The 25,288-nt window shown below is 36.2% G+C and overlaps 1 protein-coding gene across 2 annotated transcripts in view; it reads right to left on the reverse strand.

Moving 5' to 3' along the window:
• Positions 1-24,825, reverse strand: part of LOC145978215 (protein lifeguard 2-like) — a 39,048-nt gene extending 14,223 nt beyond the window's left edge. Inside the window, exons 1-7 of one of the 2 annotated variants that reach the window (XM_083110673.1) lie at positions 24,546-24,825; positions 21,134-21,418; positions 18,648-18,835; positions 17,539-17,592; positions 14,916-15,006; positions 11,989-12,114; positions 9,407-9,547 (exon numbers count right to left, since the gene is read on the reverse strand). In XM_083110673.1, the coding sequence (XP_082966799.1) occupies positions 9,407-9,547; positions 11,989-12,114; positions 14,916-15,006; positions 17,539-17,592; positions 18,648-18,835; positions 21,134-21,418; positions 24,546-24,566 (906 nt within the window). In that variant the 5' untranslated portion in view covers positions 24,567-24,825. The remainder of the gene's footprint in view (positions 1-9,406; positions 9,548-11,988; positions 12,115-14,915; positions 15,007-17,538; positions 17,593-18,647; positions 18,836-21,133; positions 21,419-24,545) is intronic. The other variant, XM_083110674.1, reaches the window with a different exon arrangement.
• Positions 24,826-25,288: the final 463 nt, after the last annotated feature.

The raw sequence follows: 25,288 nt of genomic DNA on the forward strand, positions 1-25,288 counted from the left end.
ATTTTTGTTTTTTTCATGTTGAAAAGTGCCATATTTTCATCATAAATTCTTCTATAATTGAAATTAGGCTTTGCAACCAATTTTTTGCTCAGGCTGGGGTCAGTAATTATTTTAACATCGGTATGTTTTCTGACATTTTCAATTGTTTTGCCATATACAGAATTGACCATCAATTTAAACAAGGCCTTATCAAATTGGCTCTTTGCAGATGTTCGAAGCTCTGTATTTGTATTAATATATGGTTTCAACCATTCTGAGTGCCTGAACCTCAAAACTTTTCCAACTTTGGTCACTTGAACACCATGTTTCATCAGGAACTGGAGGTTTTTGTAATATATAACATAGCCCTGTTTTGGCTCCAGTGTCATCATCAATTTCCTCTGTTTAGAGCCAGGTGAGCACTGAACCTCAGGAATTGGGGGCAGATCAGAAAATTTGTTGTGTAAATGATCTGGAATTGTCAGATCAACCTCTAAGAATAGGCCATAATTACTATCATCAAAGTCCTGAAGATCTTCAATATTGAAATCTTCAACCCATTCAAGCCCTGCATATGGCAATTTATCCATCATAGCGCGACCATAGAGGCTATTTGCATCTACATACACTATATAATTTGATGGCCGTGCTGGATCATAATCAGGAATATATTTGTTATTTGCTCTGGCATATCTCTGAGAACATTGCAACATCCCCCCTCTTATACCTTCCTCCATAAACAGATACATGTTCTGATCTTGGATCAGATCCAATGGCATTTTGGTGTTTAAAAACATTGCATCCCATGCTAGGCCCGGGGCACTGAAAAAATATATTGGGTCCAGTCCATAATTTTGCATGGAAGATTTTCTGAATGCCTGCAATATATCAGCTAAGAGGGTTACATCAAGTTTCAAATAAGCCATGTGATAATCACCAAATGTCTGGCATTTTAAATTGTTCCACATCAATTGGGCATGGTGATAATCATCATCAGTGATTCCAGATCCTCTGATTTTGCTGTAAAACTCTTCTTGTGGTGGCAAAGAACATTCATCAAATTTAGAAAAATCTGTAACATAATCATATGGATATACACCCTTCCGCCTAATTAATTTCAGGTCCTGATTTGGAAACAAAGCACGTGTGATTTTGAATTGATCATCAGATAATTGAGTGGCCAGTGTGGCCAGGCTAGCAGATAAAATTCTGTAAGAATCAAGAAATCTTATGTGAATAGGAACACCATTAACTTTAATTATTTTGCTTATAGATATATATTTCTCATCATTTTCAGCTAAAATATTTAAATTCTGCTTGTCAAACCCCTCGTATCTGATCAAATGATGAAAATCATAATTGGATGCTCCATGGCAAAATATGGGGACAAATTTTGGTCTCTTGATCTTAATATTACAGCTATTACACAGGGCCATTTTGAATTTACCATCTGTATGAGAATGGTGTTTCACCTTGATATTTGTATCTGAAAATTCAGAATCACATACCGGGCATTTTTCTGCATTGTTGAAATCTTCAATCTGTTTCTCTGTTAAAGGCAACATAGGCTTTGATTTTAATAAAATATTAGATGCTATGTCACGGCACTCATTTTCTATTCTATGTGCAAATATTTTGATGGCATCTGGCCCCATGTATGAATCTTTTTTGGTAACAACACCATCCTGTACAACTACATAATAAAAGCTGGAAGGTTCATGTAGCTGGTATGGTGTAATTGAAGATTCTTCAGGATCTGGATTGCAGGATGCAAGAGATTTGAGAATTGATTCAAAATCACAGACAATATAAGCTGGGTGTTCCAACAAGGCTTCAAACTTTTTGAATTTGCAATTTTCACTTGGATTAGGCATCACCATATGAACAGGTTTATGATTGCCACAATATTTCTGATGCTCAATTAACTTGTTTTTTGCAATTTCTGCATTCACTTTACAAACCCCTTTTATTATTTTTTTACCATCAAATACACATAAACATCTTCTGCACAACTTGAATATTGTATTGGATTTGTCTAGTTGTGTTCTCACTAAAGCTTCAAGATTATGTATCAGAGTGTAATGATATGTGCCATCCCCTTCAATTAAGAGCAGATCAATCGGAACAGCAGAATCATCATCAAATGTACTGATTGAGAGGTTCTATCGAGCAATTGCCAGTGGAGCAAATAAATACATTAATAGATAATTGTTTGCCATTAATATCCCGGGCCTTTTTTTCAAATTTATCAATATTCTGTACAGACATTGGATATTCTAAACCCTCCATTGCATCGTCAAAATCATGTTCATGTTGTTTGTAATAATTTATTCTCTGAGGATTTCTTGAAACTGGAAACAAAGCAGCTAATATACACCACAAAAAGCATTTCTGGTCAGTATTTTTTATATTAACCACGGCTCTTCTGTTTTTAATATTATCAGGTAATGGCAAATATGTAGAACCTTGTAATGGGCTGAATTCAGAAATATTAACATATAACCTGTGTGGAGAGCCGCATAGGCTCCATCCAGACTCTTTTGCTGCAAATTCAGAGTGTTTAATGTTCAATTGATCTATCAACCTGCTTATTATTGTGTCTGAATTTGCATTTGAATATACAGGTACAGTTGCTGTTATGTGGGGCTGTATAAATTTTGTGCCATTTGGTTTCTTATATTGAGTATACAATTTGAGGGACAGCTTATAAGAGCCATTTTGTGCATTTAGAATTGCCTGCACATCAGGTTTTTTACTGTTCAAAAAATTCTTAATGCCACATCTTGGCTCTGATACAAACCGATAATCCCTAAGTTGGGCATTAAAACTGCTATGGATAGGTGCATAGCATAGCTGCTTTGCAGGTCCAGCATTAACAGGTGCTTCATGCTTCCTTTTCAGACCAGATGTGGATGGTTGTGGGGGCAATGTTGATGACTGTGCAGAGCAAGTGCCTTTATGTTTATATGTGAAATATTGCATGTTATATTTTCTATTGCATTTGGGGCATATTTTTGTGGGAGTTCTGTATTTGTCTGGGTCACAAATCTTTTGGTGCTTGGCCCAATTGGGGCTGGATATATTCTTATTGCATTGATTACAATATTTTTGACTTGGCATTTTTGTTGTTGTTTATTATATACAATTTCCTGGGATTCAAATCAAAATTCTATACTGGATAAAAATATCAGTTGGGTTCAGCACTGTGCTGTGTGTGTGTGTATGTGTGTGTGTGTGTGTGTGTATGTGTGTTAATATTTTTGGCTTTGGTATTTATATAAAATTTCTTGGGGTTCAAATCAAAACTCTATACTGGATAAAAAATATCAGTTGGGTTCAGTGCAGACAAAAAAACTGCATAGCTCTATGTCAATTAGTTCTTGAGATATTGTATTTAGGAACCACTTTGGCAGGAATAGAACTGCCCGGGCGAGGAATATTGATCCCACAACTCCTCGGGGCGGGAATCTGAGGAACTGCCCCGAGTATTGATCCGTGCAGTGGAACTGGCCGTGCCGCAGCTCCTCGGGGCGGGAATCTGAGGAACTGCCCCGAGTATTGATCCGTGCAGTGGAACTGGCCGTGCCACAGGCCCTTTTTCCCCCCTTTCCCTCTTTTTGCCAAAAATTTGGCTTTTATGGTATCAATGTATATTGTTTCTATGACCTTACTTGGGTTATTCCGCCAAATTATATGCTTCAATTCTCCTATACTTTGGTGGAGCCTGTTCAGGTTCTGCCCCCCACTTGTGGGTTCCACTGCCAATCCAGCAATGGTGAAGAATCTGCACTGTGCCCTGGCTTTTATAGTTTTGTCGGACCAATCAAAACCTTGCTTTCAAAATTTCTGTTTATTAATTGTCCAATCTTGTTTATTCTTGTCCTGTCTTGTTGAATTTTGTTTGGACTGGTCCTAACCTGTAATATTGTGTCCTGTCTTGTTGAATTTTGTTTGGACTGGTCCTAACCTGTAATATTGTGTCCTGTCTTGTTGAATCTTGTCTATTCTTGTCCTGTCTTGTTGAATTTTGTTTGGACTGGTCCTAACCTGTAATATTGTGTCCTGTCTTGTTGAATTTTGTTTGGACTGGTCCTAACCTGTAATATTGTGTCCTGTCTTGTTGAATCTTGTTTGGACTGGTCCTAACCTGTAATATTGTGTCCTGTCTTGTTGAATCTTGTCTATTCTTGTTCTGTCTTGTTGAATTTTGTCTATTCTTGTTCTGTCTTGTTGAATCTTGTCTATTCTTGTTCTGTCTTGTTGAATTTTGTTTGGACTGGTCCTAACCTGTAATATTGTGTCCTGTCTTGTTGAATTTTGTTTGGACTGGTCCTAACCTGTAATATTGTGTTCTGTCTTGTTGAATTTTGTTTGGACTGGTCCTGTCTTGTTGAATTTTGTTTATTCTAAGTTACACTGTATAAGCAGAAATAGTAAATATGTGTGGGTGGGTGTGCATGGCTCATATGAGTATTTTTGGCCTAGTTTTAAGTGTGGCCAAAAAAAAATATCAAGAGGGGCATATTTTTGACAAATTTATGGACAACAATCCCACAGAAGTGCCTTTTGTAAGTATAGGCACATCAATCTGAGGGGGGTTCATACTTTCTGAGAAATTCCAGAAGGCATTTTTACAAAAATCTTGGATTAGACAGGGTTCCACACTTGAGCAAAAAGCTCATATGGGCATGTTGAGCTAGTTTTAAGTGTAAACAAATCTGCCTGAGGGGGGTTCATACTTTCTACACTTGTAAGTGGTGCTCATCCTATATACTTTCCCACTACTTTTATTCTTATTTCCAAATAAATTTTCATTAATTCTACATCAATATTGTGTGTGATGAAATCACTGCATTGATATTTTGATCCTCTCTTAGGTTAATCTTTGAATATTTTAACGTAAAACTTTGGCAGAGTGATGTGGTCGTAGTTGTAATGTAATAAATATTAACATTTATAACCATTTTGGACAAATTAGAATTTTTACAATACTTTGTAGGAGTATCAAATCAGAATTTGTATCAGCTCAGTCCTAAGTAGTTACTTTAAAAACTTTCAATTACTTTAACATTTATGAATAGAGCCCGGAAGTTAGGCAAAATGCCTCTTTTTATCTACTGCATATATTGATAAAATTTTTCCGGATATACGTTTCTTATGTTGTTTCGAATGTTTTGGAAGCCTTTTCATTTTGCCTATTTTGCCTATTTGGGACCCCACTGCCTATTTTTAATTATAATGCCTTTTTTTGCCTTTTTCAATGAAATTTGACATTTTTTTAAAAAAAAATGTGTATATAAATTATTTTTCTCCCAAAAAACGTTGTTGGCATTTATTTTTCTTCCGCTTATTATGTGAATAATTTTCGCCTTATTTAAGTAATATTGAACTCACGCATGTTTCAACATTGCTGAAGGAGAAAAGTGTGAGAAAAAAGTATTTCATGCTGAGTCAGGATATTGCCTTTCGGTTAACATTTCTTGTGCATGATTGACTGCTGAAGTGGACAGGTTGATTTCGAACACAAAGAAAATATTTCTGAAATCTCCCTCTCGAACCCGAAAATTTCAGGAAGTTGCGATTGAGCTTAGTTTACCTCAGCAACCAGTCTTGATGAGACAGGGAACCTGGATATCAGCAGCTATATATTATGCTAACAACCTTCAAAAAATCAGTGAGGTGATCGATGCTCTTCCAGAAAATGAAGCCGCTTCAATTCGTGAAGTGAAAAAACTCCTGTGCTATTCAAGTTTACTTTTGCACATTATGGTGCATTGCCAGAGACAATTACAATTATAGCATCCATGAAAATCTTCAAGGAATCTATGCAGCAGATGTTGGAAGTGCCAGGAGAAAAGGGGTGAGCTGTTGCGGAAAAGTGCTAACGGGTAGTGAGTGCAAATGAGGACTTGAAACAATTGAAAACAATTTGTGATATTCTAAAAGGCGAAAATGCTGTTACCAAAATGAGTCCAGCTACATTAGCTTGTTATCTGATAACTAACTTTGGACAGAAACTGCTTCACAACGTTCCCATAGTGTTCTGGTGATCCTCCCTATTGAAAAAAACTCTGTAAAAAGTACCTTCTTCCATAAGCAAGGATGAAAAAACCTGTTTATTTAACAAATCCAAGTAGCCCTAAGCATTTAAGGTTCTGTTGATGGAAAATTGACTAACCAATCGTGTTCCACACAGCACGCCACACCATTAACTTACCAGCACATTCAGCTTTGATCTGTCAAAAATGGGTTATCAGATAAAAAAGCATCGAATATTCTGTTTTTGAACTTTTTTATGAACATAAACATTAGCCTTGTCACTGTGAAGGACTTTTAATTCAATGGAAGCGTTACACTGTAAATTGTTCGTGACAACCATTCATAATGTGCAGCTCTTCATGGATGTATCCAATTAAAATCTTGTGCAATGGCATGCGAACTTCTCTCCCTAGACATCACTTTGATCTCGATGCATTACCAATGCGCTAAACAAATTTTAAGGTATTTTTGTAACACCTCGAAAAGGAGCAAATTGGTACAAGAATTCAGTCATAACTCTTTACTGGTTAAAGATAAGTCGAAAAAAACCTTCACCATTGCATTTCTCTTGAAATTCTAGCCTGATTTGATGTATCATATCACCCCCTTCCAATTTAAAATTCTGAAGTTGAATTCAAGATGGCAGATATCAAAATTTGATGTATCATATCACACCCTTCCAATTTAAAATTCTGAAGTTGAATTCAAGATGGCGGACATCAAGATGGCCGCCGACCGCACGGGTGGCGTCAATGTGGTTCCCCCTTTACCTGATAACGATTGGTCATCACCATTTCCATGTTGCGCGCTGCAGTGGCCTTGTAATGGGGGTGTTAAGTGACTTTTTGAGCCACCCTGTATATACACAAAAATAGTCCCCTCGAGACTGTTAGAAAGTAGTTCTGGAACAATCTAGCAGGTGGCTTTCACTTGTCACCTGTACTTTCACTTGAAAGAGAATGTGGTTGGACTCTAACGTTTCAACCTTCTAGCAAGGTCTTCTTCAGACTCTGTACCAAGTACAAATGTAACAAGGTACACAACAGGATGATATATGTACACAAAAAAAAGAGAATGGGGTTGGACTCTTTATCTCACACTCTATTTCCTTCATTCTTCTTCATTCTTCTCTCCTCTTTCTCTCTTGTCCTTTCCACTCTTTCTAACACCTTCTTCCATTCTTTGTTTAACTTCAGTCCCCCAATTCCAGTTCATAGTGTCTTCTTCACCTTTCTTCTCTATTTCCTTGGACTCCTTCCATTTTCTCACTAGTATTCTCTTCTCCTTTCCTATCTGCTTAGCCTCATCCCACTCTATGTCATGTCCTGTTTCTCTCATGTGTTTAAATATCTCATTTCTCTCTCTCTTAAGTCGTACATCATCCCTATGTTGTTTCAACCTGTCTTTCAGCCTCTTTTTCGTTTCTCCTATGTACACACTCTGACATTCTTTACATTTCACTTCGTAGATAATCCCTTCCTCTTCCTCTTCTCTGTTTTCCTTTTTCTTGTTTGCATTCTTCGCTATTCTTAAGATGCTTCTCCCTCCCTTCCTGAAAGTTTTAATGCCCGCTTTTCTAAGCACTTTGCATATCTTTTCTGTGTACTTCGCCATACTCCTTATTCCAAACCTCCTCTCTTTTTCTTTTTCTTTCTCTTCCAATTCTCCCCTGCCACTTTTCTTCCTTCTTCTGTTTATGTCCTCCTTCTCATAGTCATTCTTTTCCAGCTGTTTCTATAGGCTATTTATTTTGCCTTCTTTTTCACATTCTTTCGTGCATATTTTCTTCATTCTGTCCTCCATATTCTTTATAAAATTTATTTTTGTCACCTCACTTACATCACTTCTTTTGTGGCGAATACCCCTGCTGCACACTTCTTCTGATGCCAAGCGGTTTCAATTTCTTGTCCTCTCTTCCTTTTCATCAATATATCTAGGTAGCTAATCTTGTCTTCTTCTTTTATTCGAGTTCCAATAATATCCCTTTTTCTTCATCTTGTATTTCTTTGGCAAATATGTCGAGCTGCCTCTTCGTTCCCTTCCATATGCCAAAACAATCATCCACATATCTGCAAAACAGAATCATTTTATCACCTCCTTTTTCTATCACTTTCTTTTCCCATTCATTCACAACCAATTCAGCCAATGCTGGGCTTAGGCTAGAACCTAAGGAAAACAGAGAAGAGGAAGAGGAAGGGATTATCTACGAAGTGAAATGTAAAGAATGTCAGAGTGTGTACATAGGAGAAACGAAAAAGAGGCTGAAAAACAGGTTGAAATAACATAGGGATGATGTACGACTTAAGAGAGAGAGATAAATGAGATATTTAAACACATGAGAGAAACAGGACATGACAGAGTGAGATGAGGCTAAGCAGATAGGAAAGGAGAAGAGAATACTAGTGAGAAAATGGAAGGAGTCCAAGGAAATAGAGAAGAAAGGTGATGAAGATACAATGAACTGGAATGGGGGACTGAAGTTAAACAAAGAATGGAAGAAGGTGTTGGAAAGAGTGGAAAGGACAAGAGAGGAAGAGGAGAGAAGAAGGAAGAAGAATGAAGGAAATAGAGTGTGAGATAAAGAGTCCAACCCCATTCTCTTTTTTTTGTGTACATATATCATCCTGTTGTGTACCTTGTTACATTTGTACTTGGTACAGAGTCTGAAGAAGACCTTGCTAGAAGGTTGAAACGTTACGTTTAGTTTATGTTTTATAATAAATTAAATTTCTGCCTTGGTCAGCATATTGAGTTTTTCAAACAATAAATTGCATTTCTCCTCATTTTTCATTCTTGACTCTCAAACTTTTCTCATTTAGTCTTTAATTGTGTGCTTGAAGTGTATCCTCCTTAAATTGATAACAAGAATGACAAAATAAGACAACTTTTTAATAAAATTAGCAGATAAAATTATACCTGTAAAAATATTGGCAATATGACTAACATTTCCAATTTGTGATTGTGAACTGAAAATAGCTGTCAACTTATTTAGAAAAAAATGATAGTTTTTAAGATTTAACTAACTAAAATCCATGGTGCAACATCCCTCTAAGGGACTGGGTCTTCCAGAATGGCTTTTTCATTAGGTGATGCATGGTCAGTGCATCGAAACTCATCACTGCTGTGTTCCGGGTGTCAAGACTGGAGTCCACTACTTCTTCTTTCCAAGTAGCTCCCAAATTTTCCTCACAACTCTGGGTGAATGCTGATTCCCACTAGGAATCAAATCCGGCACCGCTCGCACCAAAGGTAAGAGCACTAACGATTTAGCTATGCAGAAGTCGTTTTTAATATTAACCTCGTTATATTTAGCTAAACAGGGCACAACTGATACACAGTATTCTACTACTAGGCAACTTAACTTACCCACACTGAAAACAATACTTACCAGACAAAAAACAATGCATCCCACTGCTGAATATACAACATTTAGTGTTTTACTATGGGGTAGAAAGATGCCAATGATTAAGAATATCATAAATGCCACAGAAATCACAAGAAGTAAACCTCCACAGCCAGTAATATCACACTGAAAGACAAGAAAAAACATTCTGGTTGTACAAATAAATTAAATTAAATCCTATGATATTATCTAGTTTGCCATAAATTTTATGTAACGTGTGGTCACAATTCATTTGACAACTTTCTGTTGTGAGAAGAAATCTGCCAGTGGAATTTCAACCGTGTCCACTTCGTCGTCACTCGACCAACCCTGATGATGATTCCAAGATGGAATCGAAAGCTTGGAAAAACTTCTAAATTTTTTTTTTTATTGTGCTGCTTGTATGTTTTGTGTTGATTTTTAACAAGTATGTTGCTGGCAATTGATGTGAGAAGTTTTTACTGTCAGAAAAAAATAAGTAGTTATTATGATTTTAGGTTATTTATTATTTGCAGTAGGTTGTGCTTTTTTGTGTGTTGTGTACTTCAGTGGCGAAGCTCCTATGAGGCTTTTGATAAGAATGCTAGATAAGAATGGCCTACCCAAAAAATGTTGAAATTAAAATGTTCTTGTACCCTGTAACAATCAAAGTTCATTAAAACGAATTAAAGTATGTAATCCGAACATTTGGTTCCGCCGATCCTTCCAGATGTCTCGGCAGTCAGGCCAGAAAGAGGAGAGCGTGTTCGGTCCGAACTGTGAGGCTTTTGACGAAAAGCCTCGCGGTAAAAAGGCAGCTACAGCGTGAGCTCTGTGTAGGTGGGAGGGGACCACCGATTTGCTGGGTGAAAGCGGCTAGCCTCAAAACCAACCTGTTGTGCTTTTAGTCTTCTTGTGCAAAGTGAGTCGTTCACGCGCTGCATTGTTGAATGTTCATTTACTTCAAGTGCATGCACGTGTGTGTGTGTGTGTCACATAGTGTATTTATGTTATAAAAATGGCTGATACTGAGAGAACATTGACGTCATTGTTTGAGGAATTAAAAGAGGAACCATTTTCAAGTTGGACTATGAAACCAAATGTGCTTACAAAGATAGGCGATGGACACCATATTTAGATATTAAAGTAGCAGATGGAGGAAGACAAAATAGAAAGTTTCAGTTTTCATGGTATAAGAAATATCCTTGGCTAACAGGGTGCTCTAATACAAGTAAGTTAATTAAATGAATTAAAGAATATCTATGCTGATGAAGAAAAGCATTTACCTCCTGCAGACCTTCTAAAATTCATAGTTATCAATGATCTTCAAACAATCTACAAAGAAGTAACACAACTTATCAAGTTGGTCTTGACATTCCCTGTTACAGCAGCTTCCTCCGAAAGAAGTATGGGCACCCTCAAGAGAGTAAAAAATTATCTCCGTAATTCAATGAAAAATGAAAGATTAAGTTCTCTCAGTACAATAGCCATTGAAAAAAAACTGGTTAAAGAACTTTCTATTGATCAAGGCTTCAAGGAAAGAGTAATTTATACTTTTGTGACCAACAAGCAGATTTTTCAGCCTACCCAGTATTTACGCCTTAGCTTCGCCACTGGTGTACTTCTTATTTGATATCACTTTTCTGGCTCTTAGGCTAATCACAATGATCAGTATGAATGTTGATTAGATGCAACTGATGGATGATCTATGGTGGGACTTAAACCTTGAATCTCCATGAGTGAGCGAAAGGGGAGTGAAAGAGAGAGAAGAGGGAAGGAGAGTGAGAGTGTGTGTATGTAAAAGGAAGAGTTCAGTTAACTTGTAATGACAATATTACATTAATTATAATTGACAGTAAGTAGCAAGTTAACAAAGTGAAAAATACATTATATGTAATTAAATATATCACTTTACATTACAATTATCTTTTATGTATTTATCTAATTTTAAAAGCTGGGGATATTCAAACTGTGACTAATATAAAGTATGATTTATGCAGTGCCTGAAATGGGGACATTGCTATTGCTCCAGCTAGTATAATTTACATAGCTTTCCCCCCACTTACTGCACCTTCTTCATGTTGATTCATACAAGCATCCCCCAAATATCCCCAAACTCGAAAAAGCATATGAAATTAATATAAAAGCTTATAAAAAGTTAATAAACATGGAATGTTTCAATATATACCTAGACAATATATTAGTGAAAAATAATTATAAAATATAAAATGTAAACAGGAGTTGTCCATATGCACCTAGTGACGACCTATGGAAATAAAATAAACTATACCATGAAGCATGTGAATATATCATTTCACTAAACCACTCTGAAAAAATGTAATTACAGCTTAACCTAGATAAGAATGACCTGGCAAACTTAAAAACTAAAGTGCACAGTCATTTGTTTTCTCCTTTTAATTCCCCCCATCTCTTGTGCCTGTGAGTCCTGTGACTACAGCGCCACAGGATAATTTTTATTTTGGTCAAGCTGTGCTCTCCATTTCTTGAACAGATTAAAAAAACAAAGAATATTTACTAACGCTAAACCCATATAAATTATTCCGTATGTACATGTAATAGAAATAAAATACCTGAGTATTCCACATTACCTTTGTCTGTATAGAAAAAAGCATTACTGCTGCACAGACTCCTGTTGAAACTCCTAAAGCCATAAGCACAGTGTCTGTTTCATAGATAGTCGAGATTGCTGCCGTGAGATATGATAATGAAAGTGTCTGTAATCAAATAAAACACCAACACTTCAATAAAAGTTATTGTGTTAAGTACATTTTATTGAGAATTCTTGCTAATTGGGATTGAATCTGGAGTTGAAAGTGAAATCTAAACTACTGAAATGCGACCTCACTAGGAAACAAACCCAGGAAACAAACTACTAAAATGTAGTTAATAAAGGGAATAAAAGACTCAGTTGATAATGATAATAATAAGACATAAGCGAGTTACCAACTTTTTCCGCGAAACTTACTTGTACAGGTTTTATTAATTTTGGTGGCCTTTGTCACCAAAAGTAGCAGTAGTTGATTGATTGATTGATTGATTTAGTTTATTTTACTTCGCGTTTTGTGCCTCTTGGCTAATTTGCGAAGATGGGGATGAGTACTGAAATGATGAAATTGATGAATGGACATTCACAAACAACCAAGCCCGACCGGGATTCGAACCCGGGACCCTTGGCGTCGCAGCGCGATGTGCTAACCACTCGGCCACAGGGTCGGGCTGTAGCAGTAGTAAAGCAACTATACACTCTGAATATCGATCATGTTCATGACAATTATCATCCTTGAAAGAGTAAAAGAAAATCACCATTCACATGTAATTCATTTAAAATACTGGCTTCATATTATTCTATTAAAAATAAAATTATTATCAATAAAAATATGTTCATACATACACATAAATAATTCGAACAAATTACATTTGTTTATTGTCATAAACATGAACTTGGTAGCATCCTAATTGCAATACTAAGATAAAATAATTGAATTGATATGTCACTTATATAGGCTAGGCACATTACAAACCCTACGGTAAAAATAAGTCACAGAGGTAAGACTGCTATGAAAATATATTTCATGATAATAAATAACAGAATCTATTATCTAGTAAGTGCAATTACTAAGGACTCCTTTGGACTATCCATATTACTGTTTATTTTTTTTTCATGTGAAAGTAGCACAAAAGTAGTGAGTAGAGAACATGAGCAGCGTAGTGAGCTACTTTTTGGTAAAGTAGTTGCAGCTGTAGGAATGTAAAATGTTACATTCTGATCACTGCTAATTACCACTGTGCAATTAGGGTTGCAAACTTTTATCCAGAAATTGGAACGTAACAATCTGACTAAATCATAGTGAAGAAATGAATTTGGTCAGTTACTTGAGTAATTACTACTAAAATAATCTTCGTCGTTTTGACAGTGATTAACTATGTTTCATCTTTCTCCAAAAAGCAATTCACTTGTTATTAACCATACGTTAGAAGAACTCTACAATCAAAGCAATACATACATACATCTAGAACTACAGCTGTATTCAGAGTGGTATTTAAAGTTGGGCTGAGGGAATTATGCAGTGGAAACCAGACTTTGCATTCCTGAATTTCACATTTTCCTGCATTTTCATCTTGGTCCCGTAAGAAATGAAAAATTCAGGTTCCATTTTTTATAATTTATATAATATCTCAATATTTCGAGAGCAGTTACCGGAATTCTCCCCCCCCCCCCCCTCCACTGGAAACTTTTCAAATATCACACTTGCTGTAAGCATAATTCACAAAATCATAAGACAAATACAATTACAGTTCTGTTAGATGGTCGGTCATTCTAACTAAAATTTTGGTACAAAATCATCCATGGCCTATTGGTGTTGAGGGGTGAGATAGCCAGGGTGCATACCCTCAACAAGTATCAAATATTCTATCTATTATGACGTTACAGGATTGCAGCTATAATGTGAAAACAAAATTCAAAATTCAATAGCTTTCCTGGCAGCAAATGATAAAGAGGTTTTCTTGTGATATCAACCAGGTGATTTCCGGAGAGGCTTTTGAGAGCTGTCACTCTCATCTTCAGGGATTGCAGTACAGAGATGTGTCAGGGTAAGGTTATTGGTGTGGGAGTGGTCCGGTGTAGGAGGCGGGCCAATCAGGTGCCGTCTCTCCAACATCCATGCTCCCAGTCGACTATCGCTAGCCAGGCTGGGTCCAGTTGGTGTTCCTGTTAAGGCAATAGCAAAAGAAGCAATATGATATGATATGATTTATTTGCATCCAAGGACTGCAATTTTGTACAAGTGGGTACATCTGTAGTATAGGACATGTCAAATAGAAATACACGATAACAAAGTTTGGTAATTTTGACATAAGATGCACAGATGTATATTGGTGTATTATAACCCTTGCATATAAAGCTATTATACTTGACAATTTCAGTTTGATGGGCAACAGCAAGCTCTGCATGTATGGTAACTAACCATACCTTTTAACATTTATTCTGATTACACATACACAAGACCTGGAGTCCTTCACACTGTTCAATAGATATGTCTGTATGCATTCAAAAGATGAGTGTTGCCTCTATATATTCTTGTATGCTGTAAAATGAATGTTTAATTGGCATGGTTTTGATTTGATTTTTAAACTTTTCCACTTTTGGTTCATGTCTTAACTCTCTGGGCAACTTGTTATACAGATCAACTGCTGAGTTTTTAGGTCCCTTCTTGTACAGAGTAAGATTCTTCATTCGAATTTTATCTTTATTTTTCGTGTTCAAGTTATCCCCAGGGAAAAGGAAAACCTCAACAGGGACACCAGACCCCTCCCACACCAAATACTTATAACCTTACCCTGAAACATCTCTGTACTTCAATCAGTGAAGATGAGAGTGACGTTAGCTCTCGAAAGCCTCTCCGGAAATCACCTAGTTGATATCCCGAGAAAACCTCTTGATCATCTTCGAAATTCAGAGTTGTAATCCATATTGGAAATTAGATACAACTTAACAATATTAAACAATACTTACAAACACAGCCAGCATGATGAAATTAATTGGAAATTTCCTTCTCAAATTGGTACAACATACAAGTGGAATGTACGTGGTAAAGAATATTACACTAAAAATAAATCACAAGAGTGTGGTAAGAACAACATATTTTGGAAGGTAAATAGTACATATCAAAATATTTCAATATTGCATTGAAAGTAAGCATCTTGTATTTATTATTAGCTATAAAATATATAGTTGTAACTAATTTTAAATTTATCTAACCTACCAATGTTCTGATATTAAATTAGCACATAGTGTATCTGTAGAAATATGTATTATTTATTGCGAATGTTTTGTGTCCTACATTTTAACATAAAGTTCTACATTTTGGGACAACATGTCCTACATTTCTCTTATAGCGATCTGGTAACCCTAGATATGTCAAAATGGAAGTGTATGAGGAAAAGGCAAGAGATCAGGATGACCTTAAAGACCTTAAAGCAAAGATATCTGCAGTCATCGCGTGGCATTTTGGATAAGCAGCCCCGGAAAGCCATTCAGGGTTTCAGGACGAGATTGCAGGAATGCATCGATGTGAATGGTGCCCAGTTGGAGGTGGGGGCAATGAGAAGTGCAGATATGAAGTGTTGTCAGTTAAAACTGTAAAGACTAGTGTGAAGTACAAACTTTATTTCAATGAAATATCTCTGTTTGTTACAAAGTTATAGGAAATGTATAGAAAACCCTGTATATTCATCTTCATGGTCCCAATAAAGCACACAGGTCCCAAGTTCGAATTCCAGCCTGGGCATGGGTGTTCTTTGTGAGTATCCATTCATCAATTTCATCATATCATCACTCATCCTCATTGTCGTGATTAGCCAAAAAGTGGCAGGAATGTGAAGTAAATTAGACCAAATCAATCAAAACCCAATAAAGCAATATGTAAAACTTTTCCTAATTATACATTTTCCTGCATTTTATGTTGTTGTTTTTTCACCTTTGTCTCCCCCCCAAAAAATAATATTAAGGTTCCACACTATTACACTATTACCTAATCAATGTATTACCAGGTGAAAGTATATGATTTAGTTTTAAATTAGTCATGTTCTAAGTGAGATTTCTCAGCGAAGCAACAAGAGACATACATGTGTCACTTTAGGATTTCAACACTCGAATACAGGATTGTCTGGCCTGTCATGCTGCTGTGGCATGAAACGTTGTTGTTGATTGGCTCATTCCAAAGCGACATGTGTAGCTTGTTGCTTCGGTCTGAAATCTCCCCAAGGGCTGTTCAGAATTCCATGTCTGACTGATCGTATAAAAAAAAACCCAAACAAGTGAAAAAATCTTTCACGACAAGCAAAAATTACCTGCAGTCAGGCCCGTAGCCAGAATTGGTCTCATGGGGGGCTTATAAACAAAGTTAATTTTTCTAAAGTTTAACAGTAATAAATGAAGGTAAATTATGTGTGTCGGGTTCATTAAGTTAATGTAAAGTATAAAATTTAGAGATATTGAAAAAACTAGTATTTGTATATCTTCTAAAACATCTCTTGAAGTGTTATTCGACTGGTAATGACACCATCCCTTAATGCACACTCTATACTATTTTTGATGACACAATTACTTATATCATGCAATTAAAAATGAACAATATTCAATTCAATCATAGTTCCTACCGTACATTCCAACCCCAGCAACAGACACAATAAGACTCCCCTTGGTTCCCAAAACTTGGGATCTACTGACATTTGACGCAGATGTGGAAGGAATGTGGATGATGATGTCAATGTCACAGATTTCTTTCAAACGAAAGGCTGCAACAGGGGTTGGAAAGTTACAGATAAAGAGGCTCCTCTCTGGAAGAAATTTCCAAAATCTAGAACTGGGATTCCCAAATTTTTTCGTATCACGGCGCCTTTAGTATTTCAAGATTTTTCCGCGGTGCCCAAGTCAGAATGTTGACCTATCTATCATTTGCAACGCTCGTTTAGTGTGGTTGGTTTGCTTCAAATTCAGAAATATCTTATTGTAAAAAAGTACCTAAATAAGCACATATTTAGAAAAATCATATCATTTCTATGAAAATATTGGAACATTTCACTGCTCCCTGTAAGCTAGCTACAGATTCCCAAGGCGGTGCGGTGCACATTTTGGGAACCACTGGTCTAGAGAATCTTCTAAATACTTGCCGCTACTTAGACTTCGGCTCATAAACAATAATAACCAAATATATTAGCTGCTGTTCATATTCTGTGAATTTATTTTTCATCAAGTTGTGAGCCAAATATATCTGCTGTCTACATTTTCACTCTTCACTGCAAACAAATTAGCCCCCTCTGGCGGCAGTGCCAGAGGGGGCCTGAGCCCCCTGGCCCCTGCCTAGCTACGGGCCTGCCTGCAGCCAGTAATTGATTCAAGAACATACTGTCCTCTACTTTGTTATAGGACTGTTACCTATTATATTTCGTAACTGACATTAGTTTTTATTGTATACTTGACTCTTGAAAAAGATGCATGTACAGTACATAGAAATGTTGTGCAAACGAACAAATGTTAACCACTAAAATTAAAGTTCTTACAAATAATATTATTCACAAGAAATATGTGTGCTCTAAACTTTTTGATTATGAGAATTCATATATTAAATACTTACTATGCCATGGTCAATATAAGAGGATGGGTTTGAACATACAACTTAATGTCAGGGCTGTAATGAAGAGGAATAATAATTTCAGATTAAAGAAAACAGAACTTGAAACTATGTTATTGTTATTGGGGCTGCACAGACACAATTAATTAGTAATACTAGTGATGTGGACATCTAAGACTAACAAAACAAAAATCATTACTTGATGGAAGAGTAGATGCTGATCATTCCCTTTGACATCTAAAATTAAGTAATCCTACCTGGAAAAGGAATCGAAAACTAACAAGATACTTTCAATGACTCCAGAGGAGCACAGTTCAAACAAAAATCCACCTGCGTGCAATTTGAAATGTAATGAAATGTAAATATGTTATGCTTAATATACTGTTCTATGTCTTACGTTTTATTAGTTCAACACATACATACAATAATATAAGCTATTATTATTATTATCATATTTGAATGACTTGGGGGTAAAACATGGTGACATTTTGGTCATTATTGAGTTACAAAGTAAATACAGCCAATGTCCACTTTTGTGTTTAATGACCATGAGATGCAATTTGGATTGCATTCATTGAACACTTCTGAAATTGGTAAATACATGAAAACAATTTATCTACAGCATAGCTTCTAATAACCTTCCTGTGTGTAACAGCCCATGAAGGGCCTTGGCTTACCTACCAGCTTCCGGTCTCCCTCCCACGCTTTCTCTTGTCACCTCTAAGTGTGGAGATCTTCAACCAGGATTGGAACAGTCCGACGTATCCCCAGCCATTGTAGTAGGTCTACGCGACCGGATTACGCTTACTCATTCAAAGCTCCCCAATTTCCTCACGATGGTGGGTTGCCACCGGCCCTATACACAGGCCGAAAATTCCCGGAGATTGAACCAGGGATACCATCCCGCAGCCGCCGACCAAAGCAAGGTGCCTTAGACCGCACGACCACGGAGGAGGACTCTAATAACCTTACTGCTTAATAAACTTAATAATGACCAAACTGCCACTTACCATGTTTTAACCACAGGCCCTTCATTTAACCTTAACTTTTCCAGTTAACAGCTACAGGAACACTGTGAAAAGAGTTCATTGAATAACAACACTGTTACTTACACGAAAATAAATAGGGCAATCATGCCTACAGTAACTGTCAGCATGGCCGTTAGGATGGAAAACACTTTTCTTATAAAGGCATGTCTGATTTTTATGTCTCCAAATGACGACCCAAAAGATTCTTGCCTTACTTGTTGATTCTCTAGATCAAAGTTTGATCTTGTCATATCTCTATTTGAAGATGGTCTCTGCAATCAGTTGACATTAAAATTAATATATTACAATTATAAAACACAATATATAGCCAGGGACGTCGTTAGGGGGGCCCGCAGGGGCACTGGCCCCCGCAAACGTCCACGGGGCCCCAGCAAATGTTTCTGTATTTTACTGGAAATTTTAATTTGATGGCAAATATTGCAAAATTGTTCTTCAGTAAACTTTGCTTACAGTTTGAAACACTGCTCCCAAGTTTCTCGCACCATGAAGACTTGTACTCATTCTTCTACTGCTTGCCTGTCGAAAACAGATGCAACACAGGAGCTGCCGCTAATGATTTTATAGCCCGTTAAGGGAATTCGGAGGTCTTTTGAAAATGTACTTTTCCTCCCTGCCGGGTCAAAATTCGGGCTGATTGACTGGTAATCGGTGACAGATGTCCCTCGGGATCGACGTTACTCCTTCCGGAGCTCTTTGGAAACAATTTTCATTCCTGTCTCAGATTACGGAGACAGTCATAGTGTGGTGCTTGTGATAAAAGTTGCAAGATGAAACTTCAGGGGAAGGAAGATTTCCGCTAACACATGGCTATAATGAAGAATAAGCCACCCCTCATTTATTGAAGATAACGAGGTATATACTAAATTATTAACAATGATCTTCACGCTTTAGATACATTAGCTTTTCAAATTCTAAAGTGCTTTCTGTTATCATTTGTATAATTACTCAAGGAAGATGGCGGAGTGGTTAGCACATTGTTGTTAATTTTCTTAATGATTTGATTGAGATTTTTCTGACATTCGGGCCACAAAAACCGATCAACCTAGCTACGTCCCTGTATATAGCACAAGTTGAAATATGTACCAAGGATTGTCTGTACACAGAGAGAAATTGAACAAGTATATCCAGTGGTCGGAAGTAGAGTGCTACTTGAAGCGAAGCTACTGTAGCTAGCTACAAAATTTGTAGCTGTAGTGTTACATATTGGTTACATCTTAGTGTCTGAAGAACATCTTTAAAAGTGCACAATCACTACTACTTTGGGAAAGAGAAAATTTCAGTTTTGTTACCAAAATATAAACCTACAAGTAAAAGAAGGGGGGGAAAAGGGTTAAGAATAATAATTACAATATTAAATAATACAGTGTGCAGTATGTCCTTAGAAGAAAAATTTGTAATCTAAAATTATTTAACTCAGATTGAAAAAAATAATAATTATCCTACCAAAATTGACCATTTTTGCAATTTCTTTTTCATTGACAACTTCATGTTAACTTCATAAATCGAAAACGATTTATGATAGAAATCTTTTCTTGATGAGGTCAAATAGGGAAAGTCATGTATGTGTGGAATGTCTATCAGTGCAGGTATGAGTCTCGCAACTCAAAGATGATGAGACAGGAGTTCCTCAGGTAAATGTCTCGTCACTGCAGGGGTTAACGTAATGCAATTGCGAAATTCGACAGGACAAAAAGGGCCAGCAGTGATCGGAAAAGGGTCAGATCACTTCGAGAGCAGTGCTGGAGGTCTTGAGAGGGGGGGAGGGGTCGAGACTCTTCGTGCCTGAACAGGGTAAGTTCCATCTTCCCTTGTGTCTGCCATTCTCAATCACGACGGTTAAGGTTTAGAAAACACATTTCATTTTGTCATTTAATCTGATCAGGTTTGTACCTGAACGCAGTCTTTTTTTTTGGGGGGGGGGGAGGGACATGAGCAAGTAAGTGCCGATCCATTAGGGCTGCGACATGTGGTGGAGATGCGCATGGAGTAAAATGGAGACATTTATTTTCACGTGGTGAACCCCAAAAGGAAGTACAATCTAGGGGACACTTCATCACTTGTGCGAACAAAGATCGAGTAACATCTTGTATGTTTTCCTTCGCCCCTTTTCTCTGCCAAGTGTATATTTCTCGGTCGCATGTTCTTTGCTGTTAGAAAAAAACTATTGTCTCTGTGCATGGCACCCTGGGCATCAGCCCCCCTTGCGTACCCCTTGCTACAGGCCTGATAACAGCTACCAAGCCAAACTCTGGCCACCCCACAATTTCCACACCTTAGATCTCTGTGTAAGTTTATAATATCCATTCCAGCTATCTGGCAAAGATACATAATTACATACATGTGGAGACTTGGGTTAAACCTATCATAATTAGCCAAAGTGGAAGAAAAGCAATGCTAAGTAACAATATGTAATCAATCAATCAACAGTCATTCACAACCAAGCTTTAACATGGGAACTCTAGCTTTGTAGCATATTACACTAAATACTGGGCCACAGAGGCATCTCTTTGTTCAAAGGTGGAGAAAAAAATGTTGACTGTCTAACTTACAGGATAGAACACTTCTGATGAATATGGCTGATGCCCAGGTTGGTATTGACCAGAATAATAAGGTTGAGGTTCACCATAATAAGGCTGTCCTTGAGGATAATACTGTCCGTAGTAAGGCATTTGGCCAGAGAGGTTTGGCTGCATTGAATAAGGTTGATGGGGAGGATATGGTGGTTGTCCTGAATATGGTTGTTGAGTAGGATAAGGTTGTCCAGACTGCCCCGGCACGACATATCCAACGAGTTTGTCATCAGGATTAGCCACAGCTGGGTTTGGATCTTCATTCTGAAATTGGAATTTAATTTAAATATTCAGTTACAATTTTGTAAAAACAAAATTCCCTGACTTTTCCAGGTTTTCCAGACCAAGCCATTAGGGCAATTCATGTACATAAGAAGTCACTATATTTTAGTTAAACACCACACTTAGAATCTTACTTAACCAATTTTTTTTTTTTTTTAAATATTCACTTCACATGTTAAATGTAATAATGAGAAAGGAAACTGGACTGAAATTGATAGGGGTATCAGATGTGAGTTTTTATGTATTTAATAATGGTTAAATAAGAATTCCCTTTTATAAAAAAAACATAACAATTATAGCATAAATAATATATTATTAAAATTAAATATCATATGTATTACTCCTACCAACAACAACCAAGAAAGTGGTGAATTTCAATAGTCACTTGCTGTGACAGATTTCTACATGAAAATCATTAAAAAAAATCGACTGCCATGTAAGATAATGAAGCACATCTGCTGAGGTGGTAATCATATGTGACAATTTTACCTGCAGTTCATAATGTGGAACAGAGTTCATTATGCAAGGCACCACTGTACGGAAGTTATCAAAAAACAAACCTATGACATTGTAATTATGAACTGTTCGGTGCATTTTAAAGTCTATTTTATGCACAGCTAGGTTAATCAGGACTGAAACGATAGTTTAAAGTGGATCCAAAGCACTGTACATCCCCACAAGGAATCAAACACTTTATTAGTCAGTGACAGCATTAACCACTATGCTGTTGAGAAGATCCTAAAGATCACAAACGAATATGAAAAACTTACATTTTCTAATAAAGTAACAGGGCCTCCCCAATGGTGTAATGGCAATGTTGTCACTTTGTAATCAAGGGGTTCGGGTCAATACCCAGTGGAGGCACATAATGGTTCAGATCCCACCTTAAACTGTAGGTTCAGTCCCAATTAGCATACTCAAATAATAAAGTAACAATATACAAATTCCCTACATAAAACATAAAAATGCAACAATTTTAGGACTGGAGCAGGGGCGCCGACTTGTCAAAATTATTGGGGGTGCTCTGATCACTGAAATAAATGAATGAACTCACTTCCTCCCTTTCTTAAAAATAAAAATTACGTCTTCGTATAGCAGTTTTTAAGCAGCTATTATATTCCTCATGCAAATTAAATGTAACATGAAAAACGTGTGTCTGCTCATTTGTTTTTAGATAACAATTAACATTTTTATTTAAAAGTAGGCTATGTATTTACATTAAGAGACCAACATAACAGTTTTACGCCGGCCTCGGTATCCGAGCGTGTTGGGTAATCGGCTCAAGTCGCTTTTATCCGGAGGTCTCGGATTCGAGTCCCGGCGAGGGCATGGGTGTGTTTTAATGTCTGCAACAGACTTGTAAAGAAAGGACATGTGACAGGTGCATAACCTTAGTGTTGACATACCCATAAAAAAACTAATATTTACAATATTTAACAGTTTTATTTAATAATTTGCATAAATGCTAACACAAATCTCAGGAAAATAGTTTTACTTTTTTGTTCTTGCTACAATATTTTACTTTTTAAATTTAATTTTGCAATAATAAAAAAACACACAGCATGCCGTGCTTTAGCAATAATGCATTTGTTCTTAGCCATTTCCAGACTTTTCATAAGCTTTCCTTCCATACTTTACTGCAAGCCAGTGTTAAATAAACTCAAACACTTTAGAATTATTTTCCCCTTATTCTTTGGACTAGAGGAAGAGATTTCGAGGATAACTAAATATCGTACATATCAATATTGCCTGAAAGTCGTGTTTACGACCTCAAATTGTTCAGAATTCACTAAACAACAAACATACTGGTATAATTGTCATATCACCTCATTATTTTGAAACTCTTTTTAGTAAAAATGTTAACAATACTCATAATTATATACTTAGTATATAGTAATAAGTCATGTGTTTTGCTGTCTCCGTTCACAGCCCCCCCCCCCCCCAAAGTTGATGGTTTAGTGGTCTCAGCCCCCAAATTTTATGGTCTAGAACATTTCAAATGTGTATTTAAAGTTAAGTTCATGTTCCACAATTCAGAGTAAACTTTACAAGAGAAGCAAAATAATATATTAGATCCTCTTAAGCAAAATTATTTGAGGGTCTCTGCTCCCACATCATTAACATTGGGGGCTCGAGCCCCCCCAAACCCCATGGAGTCAGTGCGTATAAACTGGAGCAATACTTTGCATTTTGCAAAATGCGCACGAAATGCTTATTTTAATGTTCAAATTATTTCATTACTGAATCTATAATACTTTTAAGCAAAACTATGGCAGATTGATGTGGCGTACTCTAACATTCACAGGCGGTGATATGCCTCGTAGGGACCCCTTCAAACAGTTTCACAACAGACATTAAGGAAATTTTGTTCTGACCTTTTGTAATTTTGTCTAAATACACAAACATTTAAAAGGTAGGAATTTTTCAAATGATGAATATGGAAAATGCGTGTTTTTAAAAATATTCTAGCCTTTTTACAAACTTATTATAGATACCATAAACATATTTCTTACTAAGAGTCCGAGTATAATGAAAACTATCATGTCAAGAGTGCTAACCATTCAGCTATGAGGGAGTAGGACTATTATATAATACATACCAAAATTAAAGTGATTTTTTTAAATATATATATTAATTTCAAACTTGATTGTACACACAACTGGCTTTCCCTTACTGATAAAAGTTAAAATAATACATTAAAATTCGAAAATATGTATGCCACTGATTCGGTGTAAAATCCTCAAAATATGAATCTTCATGGTCAGAAAGTTACTGTGATATTTGAATATTTATTTTTAAAAAGTAATGAGAGTTGTCTCTCAATTACTTTGAGTCTTGAAGGGAAAAATACTACAAGTGAAGTTCAACACATGAATTATCTTTCTTCTTTCAATCACATTCCATTATAATCTTGCACATATTATCCTTTTTCACTTTTACAACATGAAAATGTCTTTAAACGAACTGTAATCAGATCTATTCAGAAGTTGCCAATATCAATAATAATTAGTTGTGGCAGGCAAGAGGCATTTCACAAGACTAGCATGTAAGTATACAGAATTCCATTTACTTTTCAATTCTACATTACTTGTGACCTCAAAACACTTACCTTATTCTCAGACATTGTCATCAAATTTACAGTACTCTGTTGCCTCAATTTTAGTTTGAAAAGTGTGAATAGTATTTAGCTATAAGGTAATGACAGCAATGAATACATTCTAAACACTAAAACACTAATTCCTTTGCATTAGAATGCAATAACAAAACAATGTTATATATTGTACACGGCTATTATTTTTTCAGTAAAAAACTTGTACGGTTTCCTTATAGTGCACTGCTTTATAAAATTCCTTTTCAATGAGATAACAACAAATTGTAAACAAATTTTAACTGTCCTAAGCTTAACTGTGGTGCAATTAATGTTTGATATTTTGAACATTATTATTCATATTTCTAATTATCATCAATATGCTCTTGATGCACTGAAAATTTGTATATTTGTTCAAAGAGAACACCAAATATATACATATAATTACCTAATGATTTCTCAAAACATAAATACAATTTTGGGCATTTTCATATTGCAATTGAGAGAAAAATGTATAATGCACAGTGTATAATATCTATGAAAATTAGTACAGATATCAGAAATCAGTGTAGCACTAAACATGTGTAAAAAAATATCAATCCAACACATGAAATCCAGAACAGAGAATTTAATTTCATGGTGCTGGTTGCTTTCTTTACACAATTAACAAACTCAACAGTATCCCATTTGGAGTAGTACTTGCACTTTTCAATATAATTGCTATTTTGCATATATTCAGGCAGTCATCATCTGCATATTGTCAT

The sequence above is a fragment of the Lepisma saccharinum genome, chromosome 24 (genome assembly GCF_977018435.1).
Source record: "Lepisma saccharinum chromosome 24, izLepSacc3.1, whole genome shotgun sequence".
NCBI classification, from domain to species: domain Eukaryota; kingdom Metazoa; phylum Arthropoda; class Insecta; order Zygentoma; family Lepismatidae; genus Lepisma; species Lepisma saccharinum.